Source organism: Sinocyclocheilus grahami, unplaced genomic scaffold (genome assembly GCF_001515645.1).
Source record: "Sinocyclocheilus grahami isolate Dianchi unplaced genomic scaffold, SAMN03320097.WGS_v1.1 scaffold84.1, whole genome shotgun sequence".
NCBI classification, from domain to species: Eukaryota; Metazoa; Chordata; class Actinopteri; order Cypriniformes; family Cyprinidae; genus Sinocyclocheilus; species Sinocyclocheilus grahami.
In genome coordinates, this window is record NW_015505263.1 from 1349941 (window position 1) to 1369155 (window position 19215).

The following is a 19215-nucleotide window of genomic DNA, read 5'->3' on the forward strand; positions in this document are numbered from 1 at the left end:
TGTGAAATATTACAATTTAAAATAACTTTTTATTATTATGAATGCACCCTTACTGAATAAAGTATTTATTTCTCGAGCATCAAATCAGAATATTAGAATGGTTTCTGAAGGATCATTTGACACTGAAGACTGGAGTAATGATGCTGAAAATTCAGCTTTGATCACAGGAATAAATTACATTTTAAAGCAGAAAACTATTATTTGAAATTGTAATAATATTTCACAATATTACTGTTTTTATCAGCCTTGAGCATGAGAGACTTCTTTCAAAACCCCCCAAAATATCTTAATTCTTCCAAACTTTTGACTGGTAGTGTATAAATTGACTTCAGGGGACATAATGGTACATGAGTGTTGAATACTGCTCCTTTAATAAAAGGTGGCAGTGAACTCAGTCTGCTACGGCTCACCTTGCGTAAGGTCCCTCTCGGCTGATTGGAACTGTCTAAGAGAGCAGTACAGGTTGGCTCTGTTAAAGTAGGCATGTGCAGACAGCGGGTTGAGGCAGAGAGCCTCATTGAAATCCTGCAGGGATGCTGGGACCTTCCGCAGCAGAGCGTGAGTGATGGCTCGGTTCAGGATGGCAGACTCATCTGAGGGGTCCAGCTCAAAAGCTCGGCTGTAGTACTCACATGCCTGTGACGCAGAAAAAATTTGACTCACTATATATCTCAGCGGCTCTCGTCTAGAGAGTCTCAAGAGAGTCAGTACCGAATTGCCTCTGGTTTTACCTGCTCAAACTGTCCATTGTAAAAGAAGAGGTTGGCAGCGTTGAAGTAAGCGAGGGAATATTCCGGGTTGAGGCTGATAGCGGTCTGGTAGTTCTTCATGGCACTAGCTTTATCTCCCATGAACTGCTGGATCAGACCTCGGTTTGTGAAGAGCTGCTCTGCATGAGGGTTACACTGAAAAGGGCAAAGACAAGAAGAGATATGATAGGAAAAATTCACCAAAAAACGGACTAAATAAATACATTGTGTTAAACAAATTTGGGGTTGATACTGTAAGATTTGTTCATGTTTTTGCAATAAGTCTTGTATGCTCACCAAAACTGCAATTATTTGATCAAAAATACAATAAAGGCAGTAATATTGTAAAATATTACCACAATGGTATATACAGGGCCGTTCTTAGGGGGGTGCAACTGGTGCGGTTCGCCTCCCCCCCCTGGAACGCGATAGCGCACGGACCGAGGGGGGCCCCGCTCCCAACCTCACACCGGGCCCCGGGTCAGCTAAGGACGGCCCTGGGTATATATATATTTCAAATATTACCACAATTTAAAAAAAAAGTTTTCTATTTTAATATATGTTAAAATGTAATTTATTCCTGTGATGCAAAGCTGAATTTTCAGCATCATTACTCCAGTCTTCAGTGTCACATGATCTTTCAGAAATCATTCTAATATGCTGATTTGCTGCTCAAGAAATATTTCTTATAATTATCAACGTTGAAAACAGTGCTGGTTCATGTTTTGTAGAATCTGGGATACATTTTTTTGTTCAGAATTCTGTGATAGAATAGAAATTTCAAAAGAACAGCATTTATTTGAAACAGAAACATTTAACTTCCTTGCTAAATAAAAGTATTAATTTCTTTAAAAAAATCTTTACTAACAACCTTTATAGCAGTGTTAATGTCCTGCAGGGCTGCAAACATGTTGCCCATCTGTAGGCTGGTGACAGCTCTGCCTTCATACGCCGCCCAGCATTTAGGGTTCACCTCTACAGCCACAGTGAACTGATTCCAGGCTCTCTGGAAGAATCCCAAAACCTGCCGTAGAGGACAAGATATCAACATGGATTAGTGGAAATCAATAGACTTGAGAGGCAACAGGCTGTCTGCAAGATATGGTTCCCTCTCTGGGGGAAGAGACAGAGATAATGAGGGCCAGGATGAATACCAAAAGCAATCAGATACATCCTTGTTCATTTCCTACTGTTGACCTGATTTCTGTGGTTTGTCTTAAAGAGACGAAAGATACCAGACAGACAAACAAAAGTCTTGAATAGAGGAGAATGTAGAAATTAAGATTACCAAGGTTAAGATTTACCAAGCATAAATTATTTATTATGTATAATTTCTTGTTATCTACATTTCAAGCATTTAAAGAGACGACTCAAATTTTTGTAATGCAAAATATTTTAGTCGTTCAGTAATTGAGGAATTCTACAATAACTAATGGTGTAGTCAAGAATCTACTGTCAGTTATGATTACTTTCTTGTGATTTAGTTTCCTTCCCATAACAGACATATTTTGGACATGCTGGTTGCCTGCTGAGATTATTATGTGTATTACAAGACAACATTTTATGATAAGGTGATTTATGTATGACATAAAATCACAATAGGCAACAGACAAATTAGGAGATTTCAATTTCAGAAATATGAGATGACACGACTTGCCCTGCCCATATCATCCAGCATATTAATTGTTGAGTAGAGGATATTGCTGCATCTGAGAAGATACAAATATTGATGCCTTAAATATTGAAGCTTATTTCTGCCAAGGAATACAAAATTTAAAAGGTAATTATCTTACAATTCTGACTTTGTTTTCTCACAATTTTTAGTAAAACGGTCTGAGATATAAACTCAAAATAGTGAGATATTAACAATTGGGAGATATAAGTTTGCGTAAAAGTCGCAAATGCTTTTTATATTCCTTGGAGGAAATAAGCTTGTTTTTGCCAAAGATTACAAGAATAAAAAAGGTAACTGTGACGTTTCACCTCACAATTCTGACTTTTCTTCTTAAAATTGCGAGTTATAAATTCACAATAAGACTTTTCTTCTCAAAATTGAAAGACAAAAGAATTGTGAGATAAAAAGTCACAATTACGTTTTTTAATTTCATCGCAGAAATAAGCTTCCGTACAAATACAACTGCAACTAATGCAATTTATAATACAGCAGTACTGTGCAAACTTTTTTATGTTACGCATACAAAAAAAAATCTCTATACTATCTCAGTTAGGTCCCCCTAAACATCAATGAGATTAAATAGAGACCGTTTAAATCTCCTGTTTCTTAGATGTGTCTAGAGGGGAAAATCAGTAATCATGTATGAAAGATTCAGAAAGGATCACAACGGTGCTCATTTTTGCCAGGATACAAAAGTTTGCTGTCAAAATTCAGTGACATTTCACATCAAATTCTCCCAAAACCAAATTATCAAAGGTAGTATGCTTTCTTTTTTTTCTCCAAAGGAAGATGAAGAGAAGGATGTGAACAGAGACTTAAATTAAGCATTTGGGAACTTCTCTAAGTCTGTTAAGCTATGAAAGATCAACCTGTGAGAAATGAAAAGAAGCAAGACAATTATTTTTACACTACCTGTAAGTTGTATGCCAGGCTAATGCGGGCACTTGAACAGAGTGGATTGAGATGCAGGGCTGAGAGGAAGTCCCTCTGGGCTTGTTTCCTGGCGTGATTGTGCCCATAATCCATGAAAACATTGCCTCTGCCCACATGGGAATCTTGCAAGAAGGGATCAAGTCTTAAAGCCTGGCTGTAAGCATCCACAGCTTCCTGTAACTGGCCAAGCCTTGAAAACAGACAAAGAAAGCAGACATCACCCTCAGTGATGTGTCCTAATTCTGTTTGCACAAGAAAATGAGTTGTCTGCTTAATTATGAACTTTGCCTTAAACTCTCTGTAAAAACATCCCCTCTCTCTTGCTTTTGAAAACTGAATTACAAGCTGTGCAACATTCCCAGTGTGAGCCTTGAATTCATCCAGAATTATTGTGAAGAGACATTTATTTGAAAGTGGTCCTTTAAAGCAATGAAAATGTGCAAATGTCAACTTCTATGGATTCGAAAGCATTCTGTTCTTTTGTAAATGATAGTTCAGAGAGCAATGCGTCTCGTCAGTGAGCTACTAAGATATTCATATTATATAGTCCATGTGAAAAGATGATGAGATGTCCTGTCTGTCATAGGCTGTAAATCTGATATAAGTTGGACTGAACGCATTCTGGAAGTGCAGCAACTTTTGAGTGTTGATCAATAAAAATGATAGTTATATTATGCTCTGAATGCCCCATTTAAATGCAGATCTGCACAGTAAGCAGCACAGTTCACAGAGAGCTTAGATAACTATTCATAAATGTCATACAAGGTTTCAGGACACCATTAATAATGTAGTCCTTAGAGTGTTCTTCCACTCAAACTCATGCCTTAGGACTATGAGAAGAAAAATACAGTCATTTTTTCTCTGACAAGTTCTTGTGCTTTAATAATAATAATAATAGCCATGTCATACATTTTTATCACTTTCCACACATGAACTCAATCATCCAAAAGTTTTTTTTTCTTTTGAATACGCTTATTCATAAATTATGGATTAATCAAAACAGACAGTAAAAACATTTATATTGTTACAAAAGATTTCTATTTCAAATAAATTATTTTGAACTCTATATTCAGCAAAGAATCCTGAAAAAAATTGTATCATTCCTTCCACAGTAGAAAATTGTACGGACCCCGAACTTTTGAATGCAGTGTTTATATTCTAAGCTTCTTGTGGCAAAAGACATAATTACTCACAATTTATTTATAATTTCATAATTCAGACATAATTTAGTTTTACATTTTATCTTCTTAATAAACATGCAATTTTTTTGCAGTTGTGCCTTTTACAACTTTACATAAATGGGCATAATTTCATGTGTGTGTTATATTTATTTTATTTTTAATCATTTTACTTTAAAGGCTCAAGATAAATTAGATTTTCCATAATGCAACCTACAGATTGATACTATATGAATCACCTCTTTACTGTGGTGCATTCAGTACTTCACTATAAAGAGCAGAATGAAGAGCAGAACTCAACAAAATTCAGTGAATTCCTAGTTCTAAGAAATTCTCAGTGAATAAAACCACGTGACCTGCCATGATGTGTCTCAGAGGGCTAAAGCCTTGATCTTTTATTTTAAACACAATAGCAGTTAAACAGTGGAGCAGTTATTATGACCCCACTGCCACTGCTGAGTGAAAATGGTTCTCAGATTAAGCTTGGCAATTTAGCACTGTGAAACAGTCAATCGTACTAAATGATAACTCAAAATAAATTCACACCTGTGTTGAATAACTCCCAGTGCATGAAGAATTATTACATCCTCTGGTTGTTTCTGTGCTGCAGCCTTAAAATCCTAAAGCAAAAGACAATCATTTTCACTAACATTATTTTCACTACTACTGCTTTTATAAAAATGCTACTAAAGTCAACTTAACAAAAAAATTACTAAATTTACTTTATTAAAATCGGTTCACATTATTCCAAAACATCCTCTAAAACCACCTGGCTTTATTTTTTATATTTAATGGCAACTCTGACAATCCAATCAATTCCCATGGGATAAACTCATACAACACCGTTTTTTTAAATCTCCAAAATATGTCAACTTATTGATGTAAAACTGAGTTGTAAATGACATTTCATGAAAACAAGAAATATGTTTTCAAATATGAAAAACCTCACTATAAATCTCATGATGAATATGCTTTCAAAATCCTACAGACAAACGGATTACAGGCCTGATGCAATCAATGCTTCTTTTTTATAACTGTGGCCTACCTGAAGGGCACTGCCATAGTCATTCAGCTCCACATAAAGAAGGCCACGGTTTATCAAGACTTTCAGCTCAAGCTCCGTCTTACAGCCCAAGAGCAGCGTAATGCTATAGTCTCTGAGAGCCTTGAAGATTAAAGAGAAATAATGCGGAGGAAAAGAACAACTATGCATTAAAATGCTAATGCAGAAGTGCAATTGTTATGAAAAAGCATCCTGCATTTGTATATGTTTCTCTATGATCCTGTATACATTGCCGTTTTGAAAAAATGGATGCAAAGCGGGGAAATGAAAAGAAACGTCACCAGTTCATAATCCCGCAGCTCATGAAAACATACGCCACGGTTGTAGTAAGCAAATGAACAGGCACTGTCCATCTGGATTGCCATTGTCAGATCCTCCACTGCACTCTTGTATGCCTAAAACAAGATGATAAGTGCACAACATTTCTCTCAAATACCATAGAGATCATCAGCCTCAAGTGACAGGTAATTATGTTCAAAACTGTGCTATTTTTACTAACTTTCAAATAGAATTTAAGAGCTCCTTTATACAAGTATGCTTTGACACTGTTGGGCTGGATCCTGATAGCTTCATTACAGTCGAGTACAGCCTTTGCATATCGTCCTTGAGCCCCATAAAGGGCAGCTCGGCTGAGATGCACCTTGAAAAAAACAAGTGTTATTCTGAACCTATTGCACAGAACATTATTAGTTCAGACAGACCATGCAATGAGCTAGAATCAAGGTGTACCTGATAGAGGCTGGGGTCGATTTGGAGTGCTTTGTTAAAGTCCTGCACACCTGTGGAGTCTTGTAGATGCACGCGGCACAGTCCTCTCTGATGGTGAGCCTCAGCATGGTCTGGGTTCATGCTCACAGCGCTGTTAAAAGCATCCAAAGCATGGAGGAGAAGAGAGTCTTCACTCTCCTGAATTAAAAAAAGGTGATAAGAGAATAGTAACAGATATGGTTGTGTTTCCATCTGTTTAGATTTTAAATATTACATCTTATGGATGTGATAAAATGCTACACGCGTGTTATCATTTTTGGACCACACATAGTAGTATTCAGAAACATGTTTGAAGAAAGCAAAAGGGGTACGTTTTATTTGTTTTAATATTGACTTTATCATTCAATGAATTACCTGTAACAAAAGCATTTGTTTCATGTAGCATATGCCCATAAGATAGAAGACCTCCGCAGCCTCTTGTGAAGTAATGAGTTTAGTTTTATTGGTACCCAGAAGTGACAGGGCCTTTCTGAAACTCTCCACTGCTTCCTGTGTATGACATAATATAAACCATGGAAAACTTGCAGCATTAATAGGTTACAATACTGCCTACTACTAACAGACAAAAAGATGCTTTATAAGAGGTAACGGAAGTTACAGAATGCTGACAAAAAGACTTTCGCATTTGCATTTGGCTGAAGTATCCATTACATTCAAGGTATACATTCTAAAATGTATTTTCATGCATTCCCTGGGAATCGAACCCATGATCTTGGCATTGCTAGTGCCATGCTCACACTGCAAAAAATGCTTTTCTAGCTTAGATCTTTTGACTTGTGTACAGCCAAAATATCTAAAAATTCTTAAATCAAGAAGGATTTTCTAGACAAGCAAAATAATCCGCCAATGGGGTAAGAAAAATAATCTTGTTTCAAACAGAAAACAAGATTATTTTTCTTACCCCATTGGCAGATTACTTTGCTTGTTTCAAGCAAAAACTCACTTGAATTCGACTTGTTTTTTCTGAAAACAAGACAATAATTTTTACTTGTCTAGAAAATCCTTCTTGATTTAAGAATTTTTAGATATTTTGGCTGGAAACAAGACAAAAGATCTAAGCTAGAAAAGCATTTTTTGCAGTGTAAATGTTTGAACTATGGTAGTAATAAGGTTTCTCATTAAATTCTAGAATGGTTCAGCAAGACAAAACATGAAATAGCAATTGCACACACATCTAAAAGTGTGCCAAGTTGCTGTAAAACAAAAACAAAAAAATAGTTGTATTAATGTCACAAACTACATTAAAACAGACAAATTATTTATTGTGTTTTTTCATAAAATACATATTTTTTCTTAATAAATTAAGATCACAATAACAAAAATAATCTGCTGTGTACCTAGTGTACAAGTGCACACGTTTAGGGTCAGTAAGAAAATGTACAAATAAATTAATACTTTTATTCAGCAAGGATGCATTAAACTGATCAGAAGGGACAGTAAAGACATTTATAATGTTACAAAAGATTTCTATTTCAAATAAATGCTATTCTTTTAAACTTTCTATTCAGTGAAGAATGGTGAAACAAATTGCACCACAGTGCATATATTTTGATATAATTCTTGTTGTTTTATTTAAAATGTATAAAATGCATTTTTTATGAAAAAAAAAAAAATCACACAAAAATATTAAGCTGCACAACTGTTTTCAAAATTGATAATAATAATAATAAATGTTTCTTGAGCACCAAATCAGCATATTAGAATGATTTCTGAAGGATCATGTGACACTGAAGACTGGAGTAATACTGCTGAAAATTCAGCTTTGCATCATAGGAATAAATTTGAAAATAAATTAACTGTTTTACAGTATTTTTGATCAAACATTTTTGATTAAAAATCAAATGTTGGAACAGTAGTGCAAATAACTGTAAAAATAACAGTAATGCACAGCCTCTAGTTTATCACTTTGGTGTATTTCTAAAGCTGCTGAAAAAGTAATACTAATAATGACTTGTTTGTGTTGGTGTCTTTCGAAAGTTTGTTTGGTGTTTTGCTGGCTTAATTCTGCCAGACAAAGCTTGACCGAGAAACACCCTGCACGAGTCTCGGACTCACTTTGAACCTGTGCTCCCTCATCAGCGTCCTCCCAAGAAGAATGAGGTGTGGGGGAGAAGGGCACGAATCGACCGCTTCCTCGAGACAGATGACGGCATTGGCATAGTTCCCCAGGAACGATTGGACGACAGCTTGCTGGACCGGTGATAAACCCAGAGCTGTGACGGAAAGGAGGAGAGCTTTACAGATGGGTCTAGTTGTTGTTATGGCAACATAAACCACATTACCCTGAAAGATTTACTTTACCTTCAGTTGGGCCAGGTGGCCTAACAAGATTTAATGATGCTCATTAAAAGATGGGCAGAGAGAAGGGCTGGGATATTTCATGAACTAAAAGTATGCTGGCAATTTGCTGAAGAGTGAAATGAACTTATGTGATCATTACCTGTTTTCATTTCCGCTGCATACCGTATACAGAGGGTAGCCAGGTCAAACTGTTTCATTTCATACAAGTACTTCCCTCTAAAACCGGACACAAAAATTTAAAGAACTTTTTTCTATAGCAGAGTTTCACCAATTAAAAACAATAAGGGTTTTTTATAGACTGTTGTCATAGTCAAGGTTAGATTTTTAAATTAAGACAAATGAAGGACAGAAGTAAATTCCATTCAGTTGGTTGCACTGGTTTGAGGTTTTACATTATGTCCAATTTCCACAGCTGTTTTTTAACTGGAATTTCGGGAAGACATATTCGCAATTAAGAGTAAGACCTATTGAACAAACTGTACTTCTATCCTTCACAGCCTTGTGTCAGAATAAACATGGTCGTATTCTGAATAAGGTTCCGAGAGGAAGCATTTTAGGTTTTTAATCTCCTAAGAACCATACAGCAACTCAAGAGCTAGAAATTAATAAAAGAATCAAGGACATGCAAATTCAAATTACCTCATGATGTGCAGATCATAAGCGTCTGGTTTTATATGTATGGCTCGAGTCAAATCCTTCACCGCTCTACTCAGATTATTCACCTGTGAAAAATACAAGATCACTGGTTTAGTTCGTTTTATAAAAATCTACATTAAAATAAAATATTTTAGTAACCAAATTAACATGGACTAGGAATGCCATTATCCACAGTATTAACTGAAAATGAAATAATCCCCTGGCTTTATTCTACAATAAAAATAAAAAAAGTAATCAGTTATAATATCAGATTCAAATTATTATCAGATTCAATAATCAGAAATAATCAGTTCATGTGGTTAAATGACCAAAGGAAATAAGAACAAAAGAAAAGCATAGTCAAATAAAATCCCTAAAAGCTTTTTTTTCTTCTTTTTTATCACATACATACATATATCTATATGTATAAATATAGCAAAACATATTTGTAAAAATGAATATTAAATATGTCTAACAATACATATTGTTGGATTTATTTATTTATTTTTCTTTATATTTACATACTTATTTCCCCTGCAATTGAGATCATAACACAAGAAAAAATTATAACACACCTACTCAACAAGCTGCATGATTTGAAGTATTAATTATGAACATACTGTAGCACAAACATGGTTTGGGGTTTGTTTAAATTGCAAACCACAACTATAGATCTTAGTCGGCTTAGATGCCATATTGAATTTAATGCAGATGAAAACGAGGCTGTGAGTGACATACTTACAGTCTTTACAATGGCATGTGCTGTATAAAGGTCGTAAATCACGTAATTTCCACAACTCACAACTTTCAAAACTGTTTTATGTAGTTTTTATCAACTGAAAGTCTTTTTAAAGAGGTTTTGTCAGCTGAACAATCAGTTTGTTGTTAAACAACAGTACAGTCTGTTGAATGCACTGTACTTCTATTCCTCACAGCTTTGTTTTCATTCCTGCTAAAAATTAAATATGGTGATACCCTGATTAAGATCTATACACAATAGTAACAGTTATGCTTTTTATTTTAAATACATCGATAATAAATTTGTTCATATTTTTATGTGGCAGTCCAAATCATCCATATAACAGCCGCTTACGTTGAAATAGGCTCTGGCCCGGCATACGTAGGCTTTTACATAGGTGGGGTCCTCCTTCAATGCATTACTGAACCTTCTGATGGCCTCATATTGTCGGCCCATATTCAGCATACAGATCAGTCCCAAACTGACGTGGGCAACAGCCGCAAATCTGCTGTGACTTTAGAGAGGTGCACACAGAGAGAAGAGATGATGACTCAGATATGATTTCATTGATTTTAAATAAGCTGCTCAGAGACTTGGTCTCACTTTTTACCAAGAAAATATCTTTTGAAAAGTAACTTTCAAAGAGTTTCATTCTTCAGTAATTTTATCCTCAACTATGGCCTGCTGCACTGGTGCAACAAAAGAAAATGAAGGTCTTTTCGTCACAGAGTGGAGGAGGCTGGAACATCACCTGTCAAGTTTGATCACAGCTTCAAAGTCAGCCATAGCCTGCCGCCAACGCCGCAGCGTCATGTAGACCTGACCGCGGTGCAGGAATGCACTGAGGTTTTCTGCACTGTCATTGATGAGAACTATAACACACACATATACAGATCAAACATGGCTAATGAGAGGGCCTGGCTTTGAAAGTATTTGATTTTACTATTCAGCACAAAGTTCAGGCATATGGTCTCCAATGTACCACTTTCATTATCTGTATCTGGCAATAAATCATAGTGTAGATATTGTAATACAGTAGCTCAGAGTGCTGACATGAGCACTCTATGGCTCTATACAAAAGATAAGAGTGATTTCTATGTAACTGCTTTGAGTATTTAATTAATTACAGCAGCACAGTATAAAAAAGTTATCAGGAGTTGGCCACTGAGAATGAATACAAGTTAATACAATTTCTGCTGATTTGTAAAAAGGCCTAATATTACCTATTTTGATGATGCTGGTTTTAAAAAAACCACTAAAAACTTTCCATCACATACAGTTTATTAAACAAAATAAGAATGATTGTTCAAATTATATGTATTTATCAGCTTTAATGCACTTATAAAAATAAGAAAAGCAGCCAAAAGTGTTGGTTTTAATTACAAAAAGAAGTATTCAAAATCTATCATTTAACTTGCAATCTGCAAAATCAGTATAAGGCATAAAATAATGTCTTCATAATCATTCATGTATCTGAAAAATGGTGGTGAAGTGAAGAAATAGTTGTAACCTGGCTCAGAGGAAGACAGGAACCATGTACAGGTGCATCTCAATAAATTAGAATGTCGTGGAAAAGTTTATTTATTTCAGTAATTCAACTCAAATTGTGAAACTTGTGTATTAAATAAATTCAATGCACACAGACTGAAGTAGTTTAAGTCTTTGGTTCTTTTAATTGTGATGATTTTGGCTCACATTTAACAAAAACCCACCAATTCACAATCTCAACAAATTAGAATACTTCATAAGACCAATAAAAAAACAGTGGCCTTCAGCTCATCTGCATTTTTGGTCTCTTGTTTCTCATTTTACTCTTGACAATACCCCATAGATTCTCTATAGGGTTCAGGTCTGGCGAGTTTGCTGGCCAGTCAAGCACACCAACACCATGGTCATTTAACCAACTTTTGGTGCTTTTGGCAGTGTGGGCATGTGCCAAATCCTGCTGGAAAATGAAATCAGCATCTTCAAAAAGCTGGTCAGCAGAAGGAAGCATGAAGTGCTCTAAAATTTCTTGGTAAACGGGTGCAGTGACGTTGGTTTTCAAAAAACACAATGGACCAACACCAGCAGATGACATTACACCCCAAATCATCACAGACTGTGGAAACGTAACACTGAACTTCAAGCAACTTGGGCTATGAGCTTCTCCACCCTTCCAGGCTTACACTCCTTGTGAAGGGGGTCAATGATTGTCTTCTGGACAACTGTCAGATCAGCAGTCTTCCCCATGATTGTGTAGCCTAGTGAACCAAACTGAGAGATCATTTTGAAGGCTCAGGAAACCTTTGCAGGTGTTTTGAGCTGATTAGCTGATTGGCATGTCACCATATTCTAATTTGTTGAGATAGTGAATTGGTGGGTTTTTGTTAAATGTGAGCCAAAATCATCACAATTAAAAGAACTTAAACTACTTCAGTCTGTGTGCATTGAATTGATTTAATACACGAGTTTCACAATTTTGATTTGAATTACTGAAATAAATGAACTTTTCCACGACATTCTAATTTATTGAGATGCACCTGTATTTGTGGCAATTTGTCTGGTGATTAATGGAGAAAACAAGACGTTTTCACTTTATAAAGGTTGCCAAAAGCCAAAATGTTAGGAAATGCATCATATTTTGTGAGAAAGTGTGACATGCTACAGCAAAACGGGCACTATTTTTGGAATCAGCACCCCAAAATATTTGTAAGAAATGAGTACTGGATTTCATTCAGCATATATGATGCAGGCCGTTGTAATTTATTCAGATGAAATGAAATTCAAAGTGCTGCAAACATGTAGCATCAATCCTGACAATGGGTGACTGGTTTGCTCCAATATTTATATTGCTTCATATACTGCAAAAGTTTATGTTGATAAATTGGCTTATTTTCTGCATGGTACATGTCACAAAAATAGGCTCAGTGACGAAGCTCTACTCATGCCTACACTCCTGTTACACAGCACCACAGTGCTTGACGAGGTGGGCAGTGTGAAACACTTTACTGATGAAGCTGTTCAGTTTGCAGTAGACAACGCTGACAAAATATTTCTCCAATCTTCAGAGATCAAAGCAGCAGATTACAGCTGCCAAAATCATGTACAATAAGACTTGATGGCTCTTATTTGTTCTGCTGGCTAAGTAGTGATATTAATATCCTCATATGACCTGATGCAACAGATGCAGCTGCCTGCCATGAGATGTTATTAGAGTGGCCCCATTGATGGTGCATAACCGTGTGCAAAATGGCTTTCTTTAAAGATTTAGATCAAAGACATGGAGACATAATATGGAAAACAGGATTTCCCTCCCAAGACCATTTATGAAATCTAAGCTAAAAAATGTGTCATTCAGAAATCTGTTTGTATATGACATCACAAAATCAACAACCATGACTGAACCATCTATCTAATCATCCTGCGTTTTTCAGGTTGTCAGACCTCAACATTTTACTTAAACATACCCATGGGCATCAGTCTGCCTCAAAATGTTGGCAAAGTACTATGTCTGTATATTGAGTAACTGTGAAACTGTGAAAATTGCACATTTTCATGTGTTATATTAAGCATGTACGTGTTACCAGATGTGCTGAGGTCCCTTAAGGCCATATGAGGCATTATCTCCCTCAGCAGACACCCTCTGTGGTAAAACGCCAACCAGCTACTGGGATCCAAGTGCACAGCCAGAGAAAAGTCCTCGATAGACTTCTCAAACTGACCCAGCATGATATAGATCCTTCCTCTGTATGTTCTGCAGTGAGTGGAAAAAAACTATAATTGGATATACACATCAGCGAAGAGGTGAAGTAATTATTTTTTAGTGGAAATCAAACACAAAGCATGCTGAATGAGGTTTATAACCCTCATTATAATCCTGACCTGGCTGTAGCATTCCAAGGTTCTTGCTTCAGCAGCAGGGAGAAGTCTTCCAGGGCCTGCATCCATTTGGAGGTGTTGAAGAGCTGTATTCCATGGATCATCATTGCATCAGTCCTTGTAGAGTCGATGGTGAAGGTCTAGGGGTCACAAAGGTTCCATGTGAATTGTAATCACTGAGCCAATACTTAAGCAACAATTTTCTATAATCAGCATTATCAGCACTCTTTTGCGAACTCAAACAGATCTTGGATTTATATTTATAGCCAACTGTGTTCTGCTCAGATAAGCTTTGAAAAACCGACTAGTTCCGTCCACTAAAGCTAGTACAAGCTAATTACAGTGATTAAAGAGTGCAAAAATAACACCTGGAAAACACCAATTCAAAAAGCCTTCTGACAGTGCTTGCAATGCAAAAAATGTACAGATTCCATTCAAACATCTTTTATTTAGTTAAAAATAGGTCTACTTATTTTTTTTTTTTTACAAATCTATTTCCCACCTTTTCTCTGAGATTAAAACGGACCATTAAGTGAATCATTAAGTGAAGTGAGAAGCTGCACTTTGCAGATGATTTTGACTCTCCCAACAGCCTTGTTGCAAAGCCTGTATCACATTCTGACAGGTTCACAAAACAATTCATGCTGAAATGTGCTGCACAAACTGGTAATATCAGACTGCAGCAAGGATATGCAGGTGCTACACACAGACAGGAACAATTTTTCCACATTTAACTCTTATCTGCATTTCTTTTGGTGTTTGAGAATGATAATTATATTACATTTTGACTGTACAGCACCTTTCATATATTAAATGCTGCTCACGCGTATATTAAGTACTTCACACGTCAGAATATAAAAAGCATAAGAAGTAAAAATCAATCAATAAAACAGTAACAAGCAGCCACAAGCAAAAACGTGGAAGAGGAATATGTATCTGTCCTACTTACAGTACCTTCTAGGGATGTCAAAATGTCACACTTCTGGATATCGAATAGGCTTTGCTGACATTATAAAAGATTTTATAAGAAAAATAGTTTATTGCACTATGAAAAAATACTTTCATAACTCAGATTCAGAAACTCAGAGTTGTTTTTGCTGCTCAGGTTCAATATGTGGTCTTGGGAGAATTGGAGAAATCTTCACTTCTGTAAGTTACAGGACTGTATATTTTCATAATAAAATAAACTAATTTATCTCAATAGGTCAAGGAAAATTGAATTCCTCATGTATGACAGCTTTAAGAAATAGCTAAACGAAGATTAATGTTCAAAATCTACCTGTTTTGATTTACGAGTCATAGTTAATTGTGATTATTCTATTACACATCACCTTGCAAGCACTGGTTTTTGCTTCTGGAAAATCTAATTATATTGTTTCATAGGGCTCACTTTGACATAGTCATCCATGGCCAGCAGTATCTCGCCCATCTTTTCATACATCTTTGCCCTCTTAAAATAGATCTCTGCATCATCTGGCTTGACTTTGATGGCTTGGGTGTAGCTGAATAGAGCCAGTGTGGTATCCCCTCTTTGTTTGTAGATTTCTGCTGTAGACATGAAGGCGCCTGAAACACATTTGGCATCAGTCATGAGTTTCTACACTTTGTTCTGAAGAAGGTTTTGTTCACCAGAAATATAATAATTTACAATTACATGAGCATTTTACATTCTCTTTTACCTTTACAATTAAACAGGCTGTTTATAGCCTTTAAGACTAGGGCCAGGCTGATGAACACTGAGTGGGCATTTACTGTATATTATAATGCAACTTTTTATTATAACGTGGCAGGTCATATGTTGATGCGCTCATGGTTATCACATCATAATCACGACAAATTCTGAATCAGTGTTATTTTAGTACTACTTATATATACAATTCAAATTTTTATTTATTCAAATTTTGAATTAGCTTTTATTTTATTATTTTTGTTTTTTAATTAAATTTTTAGTAATTTTGCCAATTTGTCCATTTTAATTATCATAGGTTTATTTTTATTTCGAGTTTTAGTTATTTATTTCCGTTTAATAATTTTTGTGCTTCAAATATAAATTCAGTTGCTCAGCTAGCATTTCAAATATTCATTTTGGGTTTTTTTTCTGAAAGACCTGTTTTAAGAATTTACTTTGCATAAATGATCTCTGTGAACAGAGGAGGAAGCTCAGCAATGCAAACATTGGAGTATGTCATTGGAGTAAGCACATCAAATATTTTTATTTCAAAACATGACGTCTTGGCGTTTTAGTTATTTATTTCCGTTTAATAATTTTTGTGCTTCAAATATAAATTCAGTTGCTCAGCTAGCATTTCAAATATTCATTTTGGGGTTTTTTTTCTGAAAGACCTGTTTTAAGAATTTACTTTGCATAAATGATCTCTGTGAACAGAGGAGGAAGCTCAGCAATGCAAACATTGGAGTATGTCATTGGAGTAAGCACATCAAATATTTTTATTTCAAAACATGACGTCTTGGTTTGATATAGGTTCTGTTTTGTCCAATACAGAGGTCAGATAGCACACACTATTATTGCATCAGTATCTTGTCGCCCTGCTGTCTGGTAATGTAAGTGGACTCATGCACACACCTGCATGTTTCTTGTTCTCAACGATGACGTTTAGATCGTCCAGAGCTCTATCGGGGTCGTTTCTCAGCAGGTAGATTTGGTGTCTGTGCCAGTAGGCATCCAGTAAATGGGGCTCCAGGGAGATGGCCTTTAAAAATAGAAAAACAACAGATCAATCATTAGTACACAATAAACTAAGCAGAAAATCAGGTTGCATCTGTAGAACATTCTGTTCAGGTTTGTTTGGATTAATAATTTCTGAAATAAACCATTTTGTAATGAGCTAACATTGAAAAAAAAATCTTATGAGCAACAGTAATAATTATGCTTACTTTAGCATGCATCACTAATAAAAGACCAGAAAATAAGGCTTACAGCATTGAGATCTTCAAGGGCCTGGTTGAGATAACCAAGTTTGATGTAAAGTGCTCCACGGCGACAACAGTCGAAGGCACTGTAGTTTCCACTTTCAGTCAAAGTTTGGGTCAGCTTGGCCACTTCATGCTCCAAATCAACTGTATTGAGACCTTCATCCAAAACCACTTTGTCCAGATCCTGGATCTCATCCTGTGGAAGCTGGTTCTCCTCCAGACCACCAGGAAAAGAGCCTGCACTCTGGAGATTTTCCAGAGGGGGAAAGACCTCGTCAAACCAGGTGTCCCATATGTCTCTGACCCACTCTCGGGGTGGTGTCGTATCAGGTATCCCACCATGATCTGTGGCAAAGGTCTCAAAATCCAGGAGCATGGGCAGACTGGGGCAGAGGAGGGGTGAAAATTGCCCTTTGGAGGTTTTAGACTCCCATGGTAACTGACACAGAGACTCACTCCTTTTGGAGAATAATAGGAAAGATAAACACATTATTAATGCAAACATCACAACAGACTTAAAAAGTTGAAAGAATGATGTTCAAAACAGTTCCTTTTAGAATACTAACTGGACAGAAATATTCCTTTTAGATTATTTATGAGATACACCCTAATACAATATGTACTGCATCATAAATTGCTGTAAAAGTCTGTTTTATATCATTGGCTTGTTATATATATTGTTATATTTATATCACACTAAAACCTTGTTAGTGTCCGTGATGGCTCTCTCAGTTTTTTCCAAACATTGGCCATCTTGACGGAGCTGAGTGTTTTTCCTCTTTTCTTGGCCCTGCGTTTGAAATGGGACACCCTTGCCCTCTCTTTGCCTTTGTTCCTCCTATGGTTTGGGACCTGGCAGGGCTGCTCTGATGAGTTGGGCTCTGTGCGAACCTCCTGAAGCTTTGTCTGTTTGGCATTGGATGGGGATTCTTTGGCCAGAGCTGCACAGATTGAGTTCTGTTGCCGCTGCCACCGCACATGCTCCAGCTCCTGGGAAAGGCTGGTGAAGTCGGACTGCAGCCGAAGATGGGGCTCAAGATCTGGGGTTAAGTGCGGGGCAGAGCTAGGCCGTCTTGCCTAAAACCCAGAGGGGAGACAGGATATTACAAGAGGTGAAAGTCTGGTTGCACTCATTTGTTCTACAATGCCGCAGAACAACTTGCATCCAAGTGTTACATTAAAAATACTGAACCGTTTTAAGTACTTTATATAACATATAGGCTACACCGAATAAATATTACAAAAAAAGATCTGTTAGTTGTAGAAACTGAAATTTGGTCTAGGAAAGGTGAAAAATATAAGGCATTGGTAGCTAAACTCCCAAACAGAGAAAGGAGCACAGTTGTTATCTTACTGAGAGTCTAGCTTTATATAAGAAGAGGCAAGGTTAACTAATAAAAAAAAGTACTAGGAATTCATCAAATATCAAACAACATCAAAACTAGAATAGACTTCTAACCTGTTCTGCTGAGATGAGCCCAGAGAGATTCGGTGAAGCTGTTGTTCTGAAGTCTGCCACAGACTTACACTTAATAGGCGAGCCATTTTCCTGGGGACAAGGTCAAGTTTTTAGAGGGTGTCCAACACAGTGTTATTCAGAAAACGGTCTTGATAATTCACTGGAGGTAGTGACATGAAAGCAAACTAACAATTTTTTCTTTTCTTGTTTTCTTCCTTTCTTGTATGTATGGAGACAAATATGAAAAGTTGGCACAGCAGAGTTCTGCATTGTGACATTCTATACTGCTTCAAAACCTAATTTAAATAGTTTCCTAATTCTTCTATAAAAACTATGCATGTATAGCCTAAATATTACGCATGTAGAGACTGGAATATTTATCACATATTAAATAGTATTTACTATTGTTAAAAAAGTTTGGAATTGATTTTTAAATTCTTTTTTTAAGTAAGTCTCTTATGCTCACCAAGGCTGCATTTATTTGATCAAAACACAGTAAACATAACATTGGAAAATATTATTACAGTTCAAAATAACTTTTAATATATTTAAAATGTAATTTATTCCTGTGATCATTACTCCAGTCTTCTGTCACATGATCCTTCAGAAAACATTCTAATATGCCGATTTGCTGTTCAAGAAACATTTCTGATCATGAATGTTGAAAAATTTGAAAATATGCTTAATTAAAAAAAAATATAGAAAAAGAATAGAATAAGAACAGCATATATTTGAAACTGAAATTCAAATAAATTTCCTTTCCTGTCACATTTGATCAATTGAATGCATCCTCGCTAAAAAAAGTATTTAAAAAAATCATACTGACCACAAGCTTTTGAACGCTAGTGTATAAATACATGGAAACATTATAATAAAAATATAATACAAAAATGTTTGTACAGAGTTTCATGGATATGTC

General features: G+C 36.0%; 1 protein-coding gene across 1 annotated transcript in view; it reads right to left on the minus strand.

Annotated features, from left to right (window-relative positions):
• Window positions 1-19215, minus strand: part of ttc6 (tetratricopeptide repeat domain 6) — a gene marked incomplete at its 5' end in the record, with an annotated part of 28465 nt that overhangs the window by 3003 nt on the left and 6247 nt on the right. Inside the window, 22 exons of the mRNA XM_016274097.1 lie at window positions 411-636; window positions 732-905; window positions 1621-1773; window positions 3337-3547; window positions 5082-5155; window positions 5581-5700; window positions 5880-5993; window positions 6098-6238; window positions 6328-6504; window positions 6721-6855; window positions 8422-8579; window positions 8807-8883; window positions 9307-9389; window positions 10397-10556; window positions 10794-10914; window positions 13609-13778; window positions 13907-14043; window positions 15294-15469; window positions 16488-16614; window positions 16842-17295; window positions 17541-17914; window positions 18297-18386. Coding sequence (XP_016129583.1) covers window positions 411-636; window positions 732-905; window positions 1621-1773; window positions 3337-3547; window positions 5082-5155; window positions 5581-5700; window positions 5880-5993; window positions 6098-6238; window positions 6328-6504; window positions 6721-6855; window positions 8422-8579; window positions 8807-8883; window positions 9307-9389; window positions 10397-10556; window positions 10794-10914; window positions 13609-13778; window positions 13907-14043; window positions 15294-15469; window positions 16488-16614; window positions 16842-17295; window positions 17541-17914; window positions 18297-18386 — 3652 coding nt within the window. The remainder of the gene's footprint in view (window positions 1-410; window positions 637-731; window positions 906-1620; window positions 1774-3336; window positions 3548-5081; window positions 5156-5580; window positions 5701-5879; window positions 5994-6097; window positions 6239-6327; window positions 6505-6720; window positions 6856-8421; window positions 8580-8806; window positions 8884-9306; window positions 9390-10396; window positions 10557-10793; window positions 10915-13608; window positions 13779-13906; window positions 14044-15293; window positions 15470-16487; window positions 16615-16841; window positions 17296-17540; window positions 17915-18296; window positions 18387-19215) is intronic.